The sequence below is a fragment of the Borostomias antarcticus genome (genome assembly GCF_949987555.1).
Source record: "Borostomias antarcticus genome assembly, chromosome: 23".
NCBI lineage: Eukaryota > Metazoa > Chordata > Actinopteri > Stomiiformes > Stomiidae > Borostomias > Borostomias antarcticus.
This window is the reverse complement of record NC_140256.1, coordinates 13195232-13213184: the sequence shown is the minus strand read 5'-3', so window position 1 is coordinate 13213184 and position 17953 is coordinate 13195232. Positions and strand designations below refer to the sequence as shown.

General features: G+C 50.2%; 1 protein-coding gene across 1 annotated transcript in view; it reads left to right on the top strand.

Annotated features, from left to right (window-relative positions):
* The window catches only part of ercc6l2 (excision repair cross-complementation group 6-like 2), a 29068-nt gene extending 11366 nt beyond the window's left edge, over positions 1 to 17702 (top strand). The window contains 17 exon segments of the mRNA XM_084456852.1: positions 7957 to 8075; positions 8318 to 8479; positions 8649 to 8856; positions 9127 to 9267; positions 9361 to 9477; positions 9683 to 9802; positions 9887 to 9958; positions 11319 to 11464; positions 11685 to 11780; positions 11971 to 12070; positions 12257 to 12409; positions 12524 to 12898; positions 13485 to 14661; positions 14814 to 14968; positions 15093 to 15271; positions 16373 to 17150; positions 17152 to 17702. Of these exon segments, the coding sequence (XP_084312978.1) occupies positions 7957 to 8075; positions 8318 to 8479; positions 8649 to 8856; positions 9127 to 9267; positions 9361 to 9477; positions 9683 to 9802; positions 9887 to 9958; positions 11319 to 11464; positions 11685 to 11780; positions 11971 to 12070; positions 12257 to 12409; positions 12524 to 12898; positions 13485 to 14661; positions 14814 to 14968; positions 15093 to 15271; positions 16373 to 17150; positions 17152 to 17487 (4434 nt within the window). The 3' untranslated portion in view covers positions 17488 to 17702.
* The last annotated feature ends 251 nt before the right edge of the window (positions 17703 to 17953 follow it).

Sequence of the window (17953 nt, the reverse complement as noted above, 5' to 3'; positions counted from 1 at the left end):
TGGGAGCTCCCCCCCCCCCCCCTGCCTAGGGTGCTTTGTCTTAAAGGGACGGTACGGTACAATCCGTCACAATCTACCCCCCCCTTTTCAATCGTCGTCCCAGTGATACAATTACTTCACCCCTAGAGCACTTAACTACAGCAGGCCTAACGCTGATTAAGTCCACTGTCCAAGGCCACAGTGGACCTGGGTAGGTGGTGGATGTTACGGTGGCAGCCTGCAGTACTACGGGTGGTCCTACGGACTGTTGGCTCTACAGGCTGATGGTCCTCAAGTAGAGGCAAGTCAGGAGGTGGGGGAGGGCAGACTAAGGTTTGGGGTACGGCCAAGGGTCCCACCGGTCGATGACCTGATGGTACAATTTCCCTCCATGCCCAGAGGTCTGCCTCCTCCTCCTCCCCTTCATCCCAAGCCGGCAATTCTTCAGCACCGGGAATCAAGGCAGAGGGATTTGCAGGGACAGGTCTTATATGTGTCCGATTGACATGCTTTACCTGGCCAGGCCCATCAGCAGGTTCCACTGTATAAACGGAACCACCCTCCTCCGGGGCTCGGATGATCCGGTACTGGGTGGGGCCACACCGGTCCTGGATCTTATTCCGACCTCTGATGCTACGGTCCTGTAAATACACACACTGGTTTACCTTCAGCCCTCCATCTACCCCTTGATGATCGTGTCTCACCTTACGGCGTTCGGCCGCCACCCGAAGCCGCTCCTTAGCCCCATTGTAGGCCGTTTGTAGACGTTTCTGGTGCTCCTGGAGCCAGATATGCACACTGCCATTTGTTGGCTCCTCCACTCTGCCCAGCAGGAAATCGACTGGCAGCAAACATAAGGAGGAAGGGTGACTCACCCGTGGACTGGTGAGCTGTGGTGTTGTAAGAGAACATCAACTGTGGAAGATAACTAGGCCAGTTCCTCTTTTGCCCAAAGGGCAGGGTTCTCAGGAGATCATGTAAGGTTCGATTGAACCTTTCACACTGCCCATTTCCTTGTGGGTGGTATGGTGTAGTGCGAGTTTTCTGGATGCCATATAACTGACAAAGCTGTCGGATCAAATCACCCTCAAAACTTCGACCTTGATCAGATCCGGGCTGGGACCCAAAAGCAATAAAACCACTCCTGAACCAGTATTCGTGCCACTGTAGGGGCTCGCTGGTCTCTAGTGGGGACCGCCTGCGTATACTTAGAAAAAACATCGGCCATTATCAAAATTTGTTCATGGCCATCACCAGAGGGTTCGAGGCATGTGAAATCTATAGCCAAGATCTCGTTTGGTCATGAGGCCAAGAGATGTCCCATGGACGTTCGCACTTTTGGCTGCACGGCTTTGGCCAAAGTACATCTCTCACACCGCTGGCACCAGTCTTTGATGTCCCTGAGCATTCCTGGCCAATAGCAGCGCAGCCTTACCAGCTCTGTGGTTCTCTCTACTCCCTGATGCCCATGGGCATCATGGAGCTGCCCTAGCACCTCTGCCTTGAGCACCTCCGGCAGCACCAGCTGGCGCACCTCCTCTCCCCCATCAGGCCGGGAAACGCATCGGTAAAGGACCCCATCTTCCTCCACCATCCTACCCCACTGGCGGAGGATCTCCAGCACAGACCAAGAAAGCTGCTGCTTCTTGCCGATTTGGGCCCTTGGCCCTCTGCCAAAACCCCAAGAACGCACTAACAGTCAGGTCAGCTGCTTGCAAGGCCACTAGATCAACACTTGAATATGTGGGGAGGACAGAGATGGCGGACTGGGTCACTTGAAGGAGCATGTCTGCCTGTGCAGCAATTTGCAATGGTATTGGGAGAGAAGTTCCCGGCACCAGTGTCTGCAGGGTGACCAAGGGGTCCTCCTGCTGGTATTGGCGGGATAATGCATCGGCATTCCCATTGGCACGACCTGGTCGATACTTAATGGTGAAATCAAAAGCAGCCAGCTGGGAAGCCAAACGCTGCTCTAGAGCACCCAACTTGGCAGTGGTGAGATAGCTAAGCGGATTGTTATCTGTATACACCACGCACTTATGGCCTAACAAATAATCTCTGAATTGTTCAGCCATTGCCCACTTTAGGGCAGAAAATTCGAGCTTCATCGAACTGTAGTTAGACATATTGCGTTCGGTGGGCCTAGGGCCACGGCTTACATAGGCCACTGGCCTCACTTTCACTCCCTGTTCCTGGGAAAGGACTGCTCCAAGCCCGCTGTAACTAGCATCTACCTCAAGAACAAAGGGGAGAGAAAAGTCAGCGTAGGCCAAGACAGGGGCTGAAACTAACCTGGCTTTTAATTCCTGGAAGCTATGCTCACATTCAGTAGTCCACCCTTCACCCAAGGCTCGCCTTGATTTGGTCCGCCCCATCTCTGCGACTAGGTGGTGAAGGGGAGCGGCCAATCGGGCAAAGCCCTCCACAAACCGCCTATAGTAGCTGGCGAAGCCTAGAAATGACGGCAGTTCGGACACATGCTTCGGGAGTGCCCAATTAGCGACTGCGGAAATCTTGTCAGGGTCTGTTGCCACACCATCACAGGAAATCACATGCCCTAGGTACCTCACCTCACTCCTCAAGAAACTGCACTTTTCTAAATTTAGCCTTCAGCCCCTCCTCTTGCAACCGGCCCAAAACAACATCGAGATGACGCAGATGGTCATCCACTGTGGCGGAAAAAACAATGATGTCATCTAAATAAAGGAGAAGAGATTGGCAGTGCTGTTCGCCAAACATTCTCTCCATCCACCTTTGAAAGGTGCTTGGTGCATTGCAAAGGCCAAAACTCATTCTATTGAATTCGAAAAAGCCAAAGGGGGTGCAGAAGGCAGTCTTCATTCGATCTGCTTCCGCTACTGGGACCTGATTGTACCCACTTGCTAGATCTAAAGTCGAGAACCAGCGAGCCCCCGATAGTGCATCCAAGGACTCCTCGATGCGGGGTAGAGGAAAGGCATCCTTTCCGGGTCTTGCTATTTAACTCTCTATAATCCATGCACAAACGCAGGCTGCCATCTTTTTTCTTTACTAGAACCAGAGAGAGGAGAGGCATAAGGGCTACTACTTTCACGTATAACTTGGCTCTCAAGGAGCTGGTGGATGTGGTCCTTAACAGCCTCATACTGTGAAGGGGGGATACGCCTAAACCTCTGGCGCACCAGTGCGTCATCTAGGAGTGGTATTTCATGGGAAATCCGGTCGGTGCAACCCAAGTCACCCTCATGGGAGGAAAACACAGACTGGTAGTTGCACAACAAAGACCTTACATTTCCCTGCTCATGCTCACTAAGACCTGAGAAGTAAATGGCCTCAATGGTGGCCAACGTGGAACCTTCCTCTACGGTGTGGGCAGACACAGTGGCCACCCCTTCCCTTGGACCCAAGGGTCCCAAGGGCAGTTCGGGGGAATAAGACGTCCTCCGTGTTCCCTACATTTACCACGGGGATATAAGCTGTACCCTCAACCACCTTGACCACTGCTGGGGAGAGTAGAAGGCCACTGGGAAGGCCCTCAGGAGAGGTTTCAAACAAGGTAGAGCCTTGAGAATTAGAATGGCGAGACGAACAAGTCGTAGCCACTAGTTTCATACTACCCCCTGAAATCCTTAACCCCCTCTTCCCCCGGACCCTGACTGAGCCTAAATTCTCTGACTCAGTTCTCAACTGAGCATGGTGGCAATGCAATAATGCTCGCTGCCAGGTGTCAAACTGTTTCACGGTGGGGAGATCAATAAGGCCTAAGCCATGCTGACTAAACAACTCCTCATAACACTCCTGCATGACATTCATCCCCAACACACCTGGAATATCAGGTTTGGGACTGCCCCCCCCCGCCTGCCTAGTGTGCTTTGTCTTAAAGGGACGGTATGGTACTACCCGTCACATATGGTTTCGAATTGGGTATCCAGGATTGTGGAATTCCACAATTAGTATTGCCTCCTGCTGTCTGGTATTTTGTGACTCCCCTAATGGACAGATATATCAATTTATGAGTTGAATGTCAGTCTAAAACTCCAATGAAAATCTCAATTTTAATCAAATCATTTTTATGCATGAAACACAGCAGCAGTCGAGAGAGAGAGTGGAGGGACACAGCAGCAGCCGAGAGAAAGAGAGTGAAGGGACACAGCAGCAACCAAGAGAGAGAGTGGAGGGACGCAGCAGCAACCGAGAGAGAGAGAGTGGAGGGACGCAGCTGCAGGCAGGATGTGATACACTAAGATTGGTGCTCATACCTGAACATTTTCTTAAGTGTCTTCTTAAATGTCTTCTTACGAACTTCGTAAGACCAACCCTAAGAAAGATCCCCGCCGGATTCATGAATGGGTGGAAATGTGTTCCTAAACCGCCAAAGTGTTCTCAGCTGTGCTCCCCTTCTTAAGTTGAATGCGCGTTCTCGTACACCTGAAGTTGCATACATAAACGCCCCGCCAGCTCCTTACTACAGGGTCGTGTGCACACAAAATCCCCAGACAGCGCGGAAAAAGTTGAGACGTTCCCAATTGACATGATTGATGTTCAAGTTCACGTGCAAATTCGACGTTTTATTCATCACATGCAACATACCAGTAAAATGAGCAGTAAGATGTTTCTCTGCTGGCTCTCATAACGTGCACACTAAGCAAGGCAAGGTGAAACAAACCAATACAAAATAACAAAAGAAAACAAGACGGTATATATGGACTTTTAATACAATATGCAAAATATATAGCCTACATGAAAGGGATGGGATGTGCTGAGAGCAGATTGAATTGTAGCCTACAGTTTAGTTAAATGCATGATTAGGCTACTTATGGATCTTGATATGCCCTATATCTATATTATGTAGGACCATGTGATATATTTTAGTTATGGATATTCACATGTTTACAGTATTTACAGAATGTAGATGTGTCCATTCTGACGACTATGGAATATAAGGTGCTGTTGTGCTGAGTCTGAGTATAGCGACTGAGTTTAGTGCTTATTTACCTATGACTGCATTTCCGCGTTCTTAAATCCTGTTCTTAGATAAGAACAAATCCGAGATAAGAAACCATTCAGGAATGCCAGAATTGTCCCAGAAATTTCTTCTTAACTTCTTCTAACTGCGTTCAGGAATGAGGTCCATTGTATTGGTATTATTCAATTTCATAAATATATTAATATTTAAGAGGTTTAACCTCTCGTCCCCAGCAAAAAAGTGTGTATGCAGGCTACACTGTTATATAGTCCCTACCAATGTCGAAACCAAACCTACGCCCTTGAAATGTATATAACCAGACAACGTTTGGTGATAACAATTTAGCTTTCTTTGTAGCTCAAAGTGTCCTCTAAACAATTCCTGTTTTCAAATCTAGCGGCGATGGGTCGGTTTTAAACTGGGTTGCTAATTTGGACGATAGCGCTGCAATTTGGAATCCTGGAGGGGGGCTACGTTAACTCCCATTCCACCAACTCCTATGGACAGTAACGTTGGTACAGTAATATGGAATTCTAATACAATGACGAGGCATCGCCAAGCAATATTTTCAGGGAGACACTTTACAGAATTCATAGTGATGATTTGTGGTCGTTTTTACATAACTAAATGTGCACATAACAAGCAGAAAATATGAAGGTAGACTCTCTATGAGGTAAGCGCAGTTCATCCTTCTGCTTTCTCGATGCAGACGCTCAGCCAGCAACGGGAGCTGAAGCTGCAGCTGTGCGTAATGTCTCAGCCATGGCTCTCCTTTTGGGCGAGCAGTACGCAGCCGCTCCTGCTATTGGCAACATGGACATTGTTTGTCATGGTTGAGAACTTTGTACGCGACATGCCCCAACAACTGGATAGAAATCCGGAAGACTGGTGGGACGTTAACGCCACGAGACTCCCCAGATTGACACAGTTAGCACGCCAGTAGGCCTACCTCTGCATTCCCGCGACATCAGTGCCATCGGAGAGGGTATTTTCTACGCTGGACTGCTTGTTACCAGGCTCCACTCCCGACCATGGATGTATTAATAGAACTCAACCCCGAACATGTCGACATGCTGATCTTTCTTAACAAGAACAAGTAGAGGAACAAGGCAACATGTCTACCACCCTTCACCCTCAGTAATTAAATAGATTTTGCAAGACACTATATTAGTAGTCCACATCATGAGTACCTATTATGCAAAATTTGGATTTGTATGTGAGTGAAAATGTAGTACACAATTCTTTACCCGTTTGACGGCATGAGCAACCATATCAACAGTTAAGAGTATATATGTATATATAACATGTAACATGTATATGTATATATATAACAATCACATCCCAAAACCACCAAGATGGCTGCTATAACCAAAAAAAACAAGATGGCTGCTATAACAAATCTTGCTAGCTAGCCTAGCTCCGTTGTCGGGGCTTCTAGTATTCTGTTAATGTTAACTTCGGAAAAATGAATGCCTAAAAACGAACACCTACTAACGGTGTCGTGGGTTATGCGAAATCAATGAGTAAGCTAATTATCCCATTTTATCCCAAGCGATGAAACGGTACGAACGTGCAGGAGCTCGAGCAAGTCTGCTAGACTCGAGAAGACTCCATCATTGCCCGTAATTAGGAAGCAATGGCCCACGACAACACTTCACCAAAGTTATAGTGTACACAACTGAAATATTCTCAAGTTGCCAAGCCAACATTACAATTTAAGCTACAATTACACAAAAGCGAAAGTTATAACAATCATTGCGACAGAGTAATTTTACGTAGGCTACTTAGCTAGCCATGATGTACAGAAAAAAGCTAATCACGTTAGCTGGCTAGCTAGTTAGCTAATATTGGAAAGAGAGCATCTGCATATAGATAATCATTACAAAAGGGTAGCTTGCACATAACTTTGGTGTCATTTATCTGGGACGATACCAAAATACATAGCTAGCTATGTATACATTGAAATTGAGATATTTACAGGATCTGTGTTGTCGCGGGGATAAAGACTGGCGTGTTGGTCTTTCTCAATCGTTTCTGTTTCAAACAAAACGGAAGGATATCCCGTCGTCGTCTTCTTCGCTGGGTTTAGTGGCGGATCACAAACAACTTAAATGTGCATACCGCCACCTACTGTACCAGAGTGTGTTACTTGTTTGTCTAGTTCTTCAATTGTGTCACCTAAGAAAGTAGACCAATGCCTTGCATTCTTTGTTTTACGTTCACTGCTCAGCGTTAATTGCTCACATTTAGGTTGCAAAATTAGGACTTTATTCGTAGGCATATTTTTTATCATTATTTTTATTATGCCTAGACTGCAAATCTTTAGTGTTAATATTAACTGTAAATTAGAAATTACACACAAAACAGACATGCAGGATTTCGCCTCATTATTACAATTCTGTAACTGTATGACTTCAAAATTTATTTTAAAACCTAAGTAATTTACAAATGTTCTGACCCACTGTGACAAATGTACATTTCCAATAAAGTCAGGGTGGGACTGTAATGTAACAGCATTGTCACGTCATTTAATTACATCGTAGTTACGGATTTAAGCAGCAGTGACGCTACGTTGCCTTACAGTCTCCTTGAGGTCAGTTATTTTGGTTATTTTGCGACTGTATAGGCACGTGTCAGCTAGGTGTCAACTAGGTCCGTCGCAAATTTACCAAACTGCGACCTATGTGTCCCGTCAGCTTTACGTACTGTGTTAGTAGGGATGTCCGATGTGCAGATTTCGTTAGAATAAAAGAATAATTCGTTCTGTTACAGTTTTTCCTTACCAAGTTCATTTTGGAGGAATATTAAGTTAATGTTTTATTTTCATTTTAATAACCTAATTCCTAATGTTGAGAAAGGAATGAAACTGATTGCGGAATGTTGATGAGAAAATAATAAAACTGATTGAGGAACAAAAACGATTTTTATTAATATTATTATAGCATTTTTATTGAATTAATCGATTAACTGATCGTTAACATTACCAATTATCCATAAAGAAAAATGCCTAAAATTTACATCCCTACTTCCAGGTGGTGGTGGTCCACGGACTGCGGAAGGAGGAGGAGCTGGCCAAGGTGATGCGGGGCCGCTCCGAGATCGCCCTCACCACATACGAGACCCTGCGCCTCTGCCTGGACCAGTTCAATAGGTAGATAAGACACAGACCACTCAGAAAGACTAAGCTGGGGTAGCCAGCTAACTCAGCTGTCACTTTTAGGAGAACCAAATGTGGGTCTTAGACTGTAATGTGGGGTTATAGACAGTAAGATAAGACACTGAGTTCCATCATCCGTAATCAAGTGCTATGATCAGATCTCATTGGGCCTGTACATTGTGTACTGTAGCTTAGTAAATCCACTATGTGTACTGAGGTACCCTCTCCATCTCCAGTGTGGACTGGTGTGCTGTGATAGTGGACGAGGCCCACAAGATCAAGAACCCCAACTCCCAGATCACCCAGGCCATGAAGGACCTGAGGTGCCGGGTCCGAGTGGGCCTCACCGGCACCATCCTACAGAACAACCTGGACGACCTCTGGTGTGTCATGGACTGGTAGGTTGTGTTCATACTGAAGATGGGGCACATTATCACACTAGTAGATGACTGGTCATTATAACATTTAACATTTCTATGATATAAGTATATTCTCATGAAAGTGTAACTGGCTAGATTTTCTTTGCCTTGCTGTAGATTGACCTTACATTTGTGCTGTCTTCCCCAGGGCCGTCCCTGGTTGCCTTGGTAGCCTGAGTCACTTCAAGAACAAGTTCTCTGATCCCATCGAGCAGGGCCAGAGACACAGCACAACCAAACGCTCCCTAGCTTCAGGGAGGAAGGCGGTCCAGATCCTGGCCAAGAAGCTTTCCCATTGGTTCCTCAGGCGGACCAAGGCTCTGATCAGTGAACAGCTACCCAAGAAGGATGACAGGGTAGGTTGAGACGGAGGTTGCTACAGAGAGTCCATCCATGTCAATTCAACCTTATTAGACAAAATCAGTTATCTTATCTTATCAGTTATCTTATCTTATCAACAAAATTAGTTATTCTCCATTTGACAATCCATTAATAACCAAAGACCTGACCTGACCTCCCCCTTAGTTAATAAGAAATCCCATTCTGACCTATCCCCTGGGTCTTCTGGTCAGTGCGTCTCCTAGCTCTAGTCCCATGTGTGAGACTGTGTCCCCCGTGACGTGCAGGTGGTGTACTGCTCGCTGACAGACTTCCAGCAGACGGTGTACAGGACAGTGTTGGAGACTGAGGACGTTACTCTGCTGCTGCGCTCCTCGGACATGTGTGACTGTGGCAGCAGACGCACGCGCAGGAAATGCTGCTACAAGGTCAGTCGCCTATTCAACCTTTAACCCTTTCAACAAGGAAGGAAGGGACACGGTTTCAATATTGATTTGACAATGTGTTAATGTGTTAAGCAGGTGAACTCTGAGGGCGTGGAGATGAGAGTCCTGTACTTTAGCTACCTGGCCATTCTAAGGAAGGTAGCCAATCACGTGGCCTTGCTGCAGACCACAGCAGGCATCAGCAGAAAACAGGTGAGCGTTCTACTGAACACGTGACTGAACAAGTCATATTCATTTGTTCAATCATGATTAAAAGCAAGTAGTAGAGTTTTTTTTTTTTCTATCTCTGACAGAAATGACACATTTGGGAATTAGTAAATGCCACTAATATCACACTGTGTGTACTACTCCTGTACCTACTGTAACTTGGTAATACATCTCCTCGTGATCTTCTTAGGTGAAGTATGTGAGTGCCATCTGTGAGAAGGTGTTCCAGATGTTTCCCGACTTTGTGCAGGGATGCAAACACAAGTCTTTTGAGGCCATGTCAGACCCCATGTACAGTGGCAAGATGAAGGTACGTAGCTGGGGGTTAATAACTGATATATTGTTCATATGTATTTAGGTTGATTCAATCAAATCTCTCATCCCTCGATCGCAGGTCCTTCAGAAGCTGCTCAGACATTATGTTCAGAGGAAAGACAAAGTCCTGCTCTTCTCTCTGTCCACCAAGGTAACTCGTTCTATTCCACTGTGTGTGTGTGTGTGTTTGTGTGTGTGTGTGTGTGTGTGTGTGTGTGTGTAGGCATGCAGTGTGTGTAGTGTGTGCTTTCAAGTGATTTTAGGGAGGGGCGTGTGAGAGTTGGATGATCTGAAATGGTCTAGTGTGTCCAGTAGGAAAGTGTCAATGATGTCATCTAACAGCGGGCTTTGATTGTGTCAAAGCTGGAGGGCTCCGCTCTCAAGGACAAACCCATCCAACCCCCCTCCTGCTGCCCATGGCAATGATGTTTAGTTTACAGACTGAGTGGTAGGGTGGTAGCAGGAGAGATGTTTTTCTCGGAAAAGTCTCTATAAGGCCCTCTATACTGAGGGCCATCATGGACGCTGCGCTCCGCATACTACAATACACTGGTATTCTGAGGGAGTATCGACAGGTCAAAGTTGAAAGAGTGACTGGTTGTAGCAGCAAATGAGAGATGCTAGCCCAGGTTGGATGAGTGGGGTCAGGTTGGGTGGTCGAGAAAGTTGTTACTGATTGGTGTCGCCGGGATTCCGGCGTTTCAGTACCAATGAATTGTCAGGATTTGATGACTAGATCTTTGCATGAAGTGTCCCAGACTCATAGAGAGATCTGCAGCATGCAGTAATGTAGTTAGCGTAGCTCATGTAATGCATCAGTGAAAGAACTCTCATGGGTCTGGCGTTGAGACTAGGCAGAGGAGCACTTCCATCTGCAGACTGATTCTGCCACAGCGCGCTACGGTAGGTCCGTCCTACCAGGTGCCATCAGACTGCTCAGCGCATCCCCTGACTGGTGGGATGCCATGGACCTGAGCCACCTTGGAGTGAGTTGAATTTGACTGGTACAGCTGAGATGATATTTACACTCTGGTTTAATTGTTTTTACTGTAAATGGTACTGATTGTGCCTTTCTAATGCCCTTATTGGGCTGTTGTGCTGTTTTTACTGTGCTTATGTGTTTTATGTACTGCTACAGCCAAGGAATTTCCCCTCTGGGATTATTAAAGCATCGGTCTGTCTGTCCGTCCGTCCGTCCGTCCATCCATCCATCCATCCATCCATCCATCCACCCACCCGACCCACCCATCCATCCATCCATCCATCCATCCATCCATCCATCCATCCATCCATCCATCCATCCATCCATCCATCCATCCACCCACCCGACCCACCCATCCATCCATCCATCCATCCATCCATCCATCCATCCATCCATCCATCCATCCATCCATCCAACCATTCATCCAACCAACCAACCAACCAACCAACCCACCCACCCTCCCTGCCTCCCTCCCTCCCTCCCTCCCTCCCTCCCTCCCTCCCTCCCTCCGACTGTGTTAACCCTGAAGCTGCTGGATGTTCTGGAGAGTTATTGCATGGCGGAGGGCCTGGACTACAGCCGCCTGGACGGCAACACCAAGGCCCGGGACCGGATGGGGATAGTGAATGAGTTCAACAGCTGCCCAGACATCAACCTCTGCCTGGTCTCCACCATGTGAGTACCATGACCCCCCCCCCACACAGAGATATCAACCTCTGCCTGGTCTCCACCAGGTGAGTACCTACCCCCCACACACACACACAGGGATTTCAACCTCTGTCTGATCTTCACCATGTGAGTACCATGGCTAGCTCTACTCTCTCTCTCTCTCTCCCTCCCTCCCTCCGTCCCTCCCTCTCTCTCTCTCTCTCTCTCTCTCTCTCTTCACTCCCAGGGCCGGGAGTCTAGGCCTCAACTTTGTAGGGGCCAATGTGGTGGTGCTGTTCGACCCTACCTGGAACCCGGCCAACGACCTGCAGGCCATAGACAGGTGAGGGCTGCTCTATCTGCAGTACATACTCTCTTGGCCAGCCACATTGCTTGTGTGGTTTACAGTGGATGGCGTGGGCAGCGAGCCTATGCTGTATTCTGAACGTTTCTCTTCCAGTAATGGACATGCCGCTGCTCCACATGGTCTCTCCCAACCCTGCTCTCTCCCTCTGTGTGTGCGTGTCCGCCAGGGCCTATCGTATCGGCCAGTGCCGGGACGTGACTGTGCTCAGACTCATCTCTCTGGGGACGGTGGAGGAGGTCGTCTACCTCAGACAGATCTACAAGCAGGTGCGGCACCGTTGCTCTCTCCTCCGTCTCTGTCCGCCGTTTGGGAGGACGCCACTTCTCTAAAACGCGTCACCTTTACCGCTGCTTAAGTCCAACTGCCATTGCAACAATGCCCTTTTGTTCACCTTCTCCTCCCTCCCTCCTTTCTCCTCCTCTCTCTCTCCCATCTTCTCTCCTCCCTTGCAGCAGCTGCAGTGTTCGGTGGTTGGCAGGGAGAGCGCCCGGCGCTACTTCGAGGCGGTGCAGGGCGCTGACGGCCAGAAGGGGGAGCTGTTTGGGGTCAGGAACCTGTTCAGGCTGCAGACCCAGGGAACCTGCCTCACGCGCCAGATACTGGAGGTCAGGGAAGCCCCTTATCACGTCGACCGATCGTAGCACGTGGCACAATCGTGACGAGGTTGCAGAGCGTGTATGTTTGTGTTTGTGTGAGTATAACGTGTGTGTTCCTCGCAGCGGGAGGGCCGAGTGGAGGTGGGAGTGATGACTGCCAGCACGCACACAGGGGAAGAGGAGGAGGAGGAGAGGAAGAGAGAGAGCGTGAGAAGCTCTTTCTTTCTCAGGGACCGTGACAGGAGGCGCTCGTCGTTCCCACCCTTCTCTGCCTCTCAGACGGCCCACTCATCCCTTCATTCCCTCGTGAAAGAGCGGGGATACCTCACACATGGTCTTCTTGCTGCCCCTCTCTCTCTCCATCTCTCATTGTACCAAATCCCCCTCTCTTTCCATCTCCCCTCTGCCTTCCCTCCTCCCATCTCTCTCTTTCTTTCTCTCTTTATGATAGTGTGTCCACCAACAGATGGCTGTAACTACCTTGTTGTAATGGAAGCAGCAGACCACACTGAAGGCTAGCTATCTGGCCTATTTATTTACACAGTGATGCCCCTTATCTGCTGTCACAGTTCCCAGCTGAAGCTCCATTCTATATACTGAAACACACAGGCACACACATTCACACGCTGTCCCCTTTATAGATCTGGCTGCATAGCCATTCAGACTTTAACAACCACACATACACCAGGGTGCAATAATGTACACACACACATACGGAAGAGTCATCTGGTTGGCAAATTTCATAAGATTAGTATCGCTGTAGGTGGTCTCGCCCATAAAGGCGCTCTCACAAGCTTCTCCGAGCCACCGCGGATGTTCGGCTGTGTGTCATATTGTTTAACTGTTCATTAAGTCATGACTGCGGGCCTGCGAGCATGTTTATATTCAGATTATTTATCATTACAGCCATTTTAGCATTCCGAGGAGGAATACTTGATAGATGGCGAGGCCTGTAGTGTAGCTAATTGTGATATCATCCATCATTACCCATCTGTTTTGTCTTTGTAAAGTCAATGGAAACTCTGCGATCACGCACTGTAAAATCAATCTTGACTTGATCTCATGGTGTGTGTGTGTGTTTCAGGAGCCCGGGGAGGCTCCAGGAGTATCCCCCTCAGAGCCGGGCAGTGGGGGCGCCAACAAGGGAACCCGGGGCGCAGCGCGTCCCCCCAGAAAATTACTGGACTTCAGCAGTGGCAGCGAGGATGATGAGGAGGAGCGGGGGGGTAGCAGCAGGAAGGCCCCCGAACTGCCCGAGAGAGTGTCCACCTCCACCTCCCCTGGGCTGCGGAGTCTCCTCCAGCACGGCTTCTCCCGGCTGTTGCTGGGGCCGGGGGTGAGAGAGGGGCCGGAGTCCAGGGGAGGAGGAGGAAGCGACCGCGAGGGGGACAGGGTGGCTGCGGGAGACCCAGGGAGGCAGGAGGGGAGCAGCGCCGCCCTGCAGAGAGGGAAGGGTGACCGGCCTGTGTCTGGCGGCTCCGACGGAGGGAGCGGAGGAGGACGAGGACGGAGCAGAGAGGGGGCCCGCGGTCCGGTGTACGAAGGGAGCGACGACGACGCGCGGGGAGAGAGGCCGGGCTCTGCCGCTGGGATGAAGAGCAGCAGGAGGAAGAGGAGGATGATGGCGGAGGAGGTCCGGGATGATGAAGACTCAGGCTCGTCCTCGGACGGAGGCAGACCCTTCAACGCCAGAGCCGCGGTTTCCAGCATGCAGTGGCCGGGGTTTTACTCGGACGAGTCCGAGGACTTGGATATGGAGGTGATGACCAGGCCCACAGGGCCCTCCTTACAGCGCAGACCGACCGCGCCGAGAGGGAGGGGCAGACCCAGAGCCAGGTCCAGACACACAGAGGACATCGCGTCCTTCAGCTCCTCAGATGAAAAACACTGTCCTGTCAGGAAGGGGAGGCCTGTACTGGGCGGCCATCTTGCAGCCCTGCAGTCAGACGGGACCAGAGCAGCCAGACAGATGGACAGGCCTGGACAGACAGACGGGACCAGAGCAGCCAGACAGATGGACAGGCCTGGACAGACAGACGGGCCTAGAGCAGCCAGACAGATGGACAGGCCTGGACAGACAGACGGGCCCAGAGCAGCCAGACAGATGGACAGGCCTGGACAGACAGACGGGCCCAGAGCAGCCAGACAGATGGACAGGCCTGGACAGACGGACAGACCGGCTGTCTCTTTCACCGGTCTGAAGAACAATGATGTTCCACACACAGTCAGAGCAGCCCAAGGAACCATAGATCATGTTCTAGGTAAGGTTGAGCGTCAATTTCTTTACATAGAACAGATAGGCAATAGCCTAAAAATAATTGTAAACTTTCTAAAGGAAAGTTTGTAGTGATAAACACAACATAAAGTGTGTGTGTGTGTGTGTGCGTGCGTGCGTGCGCGCGCATGTGTTCAGGCTGCGTACAGGAGGTTGTCTATACCCACTCCAACCAGCGGGTGGTGGGCGGGAGCAAGGCCGAGGAGCGAATCAGCCGGGCCGCACTCCGAGACGTGTTCGAACACAAGAGGTACTCCCAGCTCCCAGCCAATCAGCTGCTGGAGAGCCAAGAGGTACATGTCCCCCCGAACCTAGACAAGCTTCTGGTCCACACACACACACACACACACACACACACACACACACACATAAGTTTGTGTTATAATAACATGTTTGTTGTTTGCGTGCGTGCTACAGCCCCAGTGTGAGCAGACTGCCCCCCAGGCCCATTCCGAGGCGGGATGGGGGCTGGCAGCAGGGCAGGGGCCGGGGGAGAGGCCTTCCCCCGACCACCCAGCTACACACACCGCCCGGAGCGTCCACCCCACCACACACACCACCTTCATCATTGGAGAGACCCCCGGAGCCATGCGCAGGTGAGGGGACAGGAGGAGAGACAACAACGATAGAGGAGAGGAGGGGAGAGAGGAGTGGAGGGGGAGAGGAGTGGAGGAGGAAGATAGAGGAGAGGGAAGAGATGAGAGGAGGGGAGAGGGAACAGAGGAGAGGGAAGAAAGGAGAGAGGAGAGGGAATGGGGAAAGAGGGAAGAAATTAGAGGAGGGGGACGAGGAGAGAGAGGAAAGAGAGAGGGAGAGAAGAGGGGTAAGATATGAGAGAGGAGGGAAGGGGGGCTGGGGGAGAGGAGGGGAGGAGGGTGAGACATTCCCGGTAGAGCAGGGCAGATGGCCAGACCAGAACCCTCCAGAGCTAGGGTGTGGCGCCCCCATCTGGGCCTAAGGGGCACTGTGTGTGTGTGTGTGTGTGTGTGTGTGTGTGTGTGTGTGTGTGTGTGTGTGTGTGTGTGTGTGTGTGTGTGTATGAGCGTGTGTGTGTGTATGAGCGTGTGTGTGTGTGTCAGGACCACCTCTGAGTATCCCTCCCACCCATTTCCCAGCATCTTGCCAGTGATTACCCAGTTGTGTTCAGACTGTTTCAGTACAGGCCTTTTCCCCATCCAAGACCACAGCTCTCCTGAGACTGCCCATAATGCTGGCCCCTGGGTCTTCCAAACCGACACACACATACATACACACACACACACACACACACACTACTTGTCTCCTAACACACTCTCCCTCTCATCTTCTCACCCTGGCCTCACTCTATCTCTCCAGGGAAAGACCTATTTTAGCCCATAACAAACACACACACACACATTTCGCAACTCTATTCCCCTCAATTAACTCTGCTGTTAAAGGATTTAAATCCAGCGGTTCAAGTTTTTTTTTCTACCACTGTTGCTGTATTTGTTTTTCCTATGAAAGCCACAAATGCTAGGAACACCTCGTAATGAGCTGCACCACCAGGGCCTAACACAACTATTTCTGTGCCCCAGTCTGGCTTTGCCACATTTTAATGACTGCTGCTACACAGGAAGGGAGCTTAAGCGGTGTGTGCGTGTGTGCGTGCATGCGTGCGTGCGTGCGTGTGTGCGTGTGTCTGTGCGTGTGTCTGTGCGTGCGTGCGTGTGTTGCAGGCAGCAGCTGGAGGCAATGGCGGCTGTGTGCGGAGCAGAGTCAGTCCGTCAGTTTGCCCAGGAGGTTCTGAGGAGCACCTCGGCTCAGAGACTGGCCCGCCTACGACAGTTCTACACCTCCCAGGGCACCGAGCTAGCAACCATCATCAGGGAGAACTACCCAGAACCTGTGACTGCCCAGCCCACACCCGAGAGGACTGCACAGCCCTCCTCCTCTTCCTCCTCTAGACCCAGAAACAAAAAGACCTTTAAAAGAACCCACCACCGAGCGGTTCTAGAGCAAGAACCCCAGACAGCAGATAGGACCACAACCAGTTTTGTATTACCTCAGAGAGCGGCCCAGTTCCCCGAGGAAGAGGAGGACGAGAGGCGCCGGGAGGCCAGAGTAGGGGCGAAGAGAAAGAAAGAGGGTTACGGTTCTCGGAACTCCAGGGCGGCTGGTCTCTCCAGCCCAGAGCGTGCCAGTGGTAGGAGCATGGTTCTGGGCCCCGGGGAGGACCTGGACCAGAGGGACGGAGACCCTGGACCCACTCCGTCCTCCTCTGCCCTCAGCCATGGGTGTCCAACCCAGGCTAACTCCTCTGCCCCCGAGCAGGGAGGGGGGAGAGGCCTGCTGGTCTCCCCCGGGGGGAGGGAGGACATCCTGCGGCAGAGAGAGACCCCTCAGCCCCCCTCGAGCCCCGGCCAGCAGCTCCTCCTCTCAGAGCTGATAGGCGACACCTCCATCCTGGACGACCTGCTCAAGCCCAAACGCAGGACCGCTGACCAAAGGTCCCCAAAAACCCGAGTCACGACCCCTCCCAGACATGCCGCCGCTGCACTGCCATCGCCAGGCATCAGCCCCGCCCTCGCGCATTCCCCCTCCGCCCGGTGCCGCGCCCCCCCCCCCCGTGACACCCCCTTCGCGACCCACCGAGAGGCCGAGGGGAAGCCGCAAAGACTTCTGGGACATCCTGAGCGAGGGGAACGAGGAAAGTATCAACCGGCTGACGGACCTGAGTGAGGTGGAGAGGGTGTGTTTGAGCACCAAGCTCAGGGCCAAGCCCAGGGGAGGGGAGGAACGAGAGAACGCAGCACTGTGGAAAAGGAACGACAAGTTCCTGTGGAAGAGATGACAGAACAATGTACTGATTTAAAAAAAAGTTTGTTTATACACTTTTATTTTATTGCCATGTCTTAATAGGCAGAATCCCTATAGCTGAATGTATAGGTTAGTTGGTTGTTTCTGTGGGTGTTTTAATCAGACCCTTTAAGTCAACACTAACCTTTTTAAGTTAACACTAACCTTTCAGTTGCTTTTTTAAAAAGGGTTAGGAAATGTACTGTATTATTGCCCTATTGTACTATTTCCACCAGTTGGGAATCAAGAGCATCTCTCAACCTGATAGTAGTTTGAAAAGCAAACTCAGATGTTACTGTAATTATGATCATGCTTCCTGGAATAAACAAAGGTCAGTGACTGTTACTGGAATCAGAATGAATTCTATTCCTTTACTTTTCTCCCTGCTCCACTTTATCCTCATTGATGAACTTGTAGCATTTCCTGTTGTATGTAAATAGCACTATAACGCATGCATATAC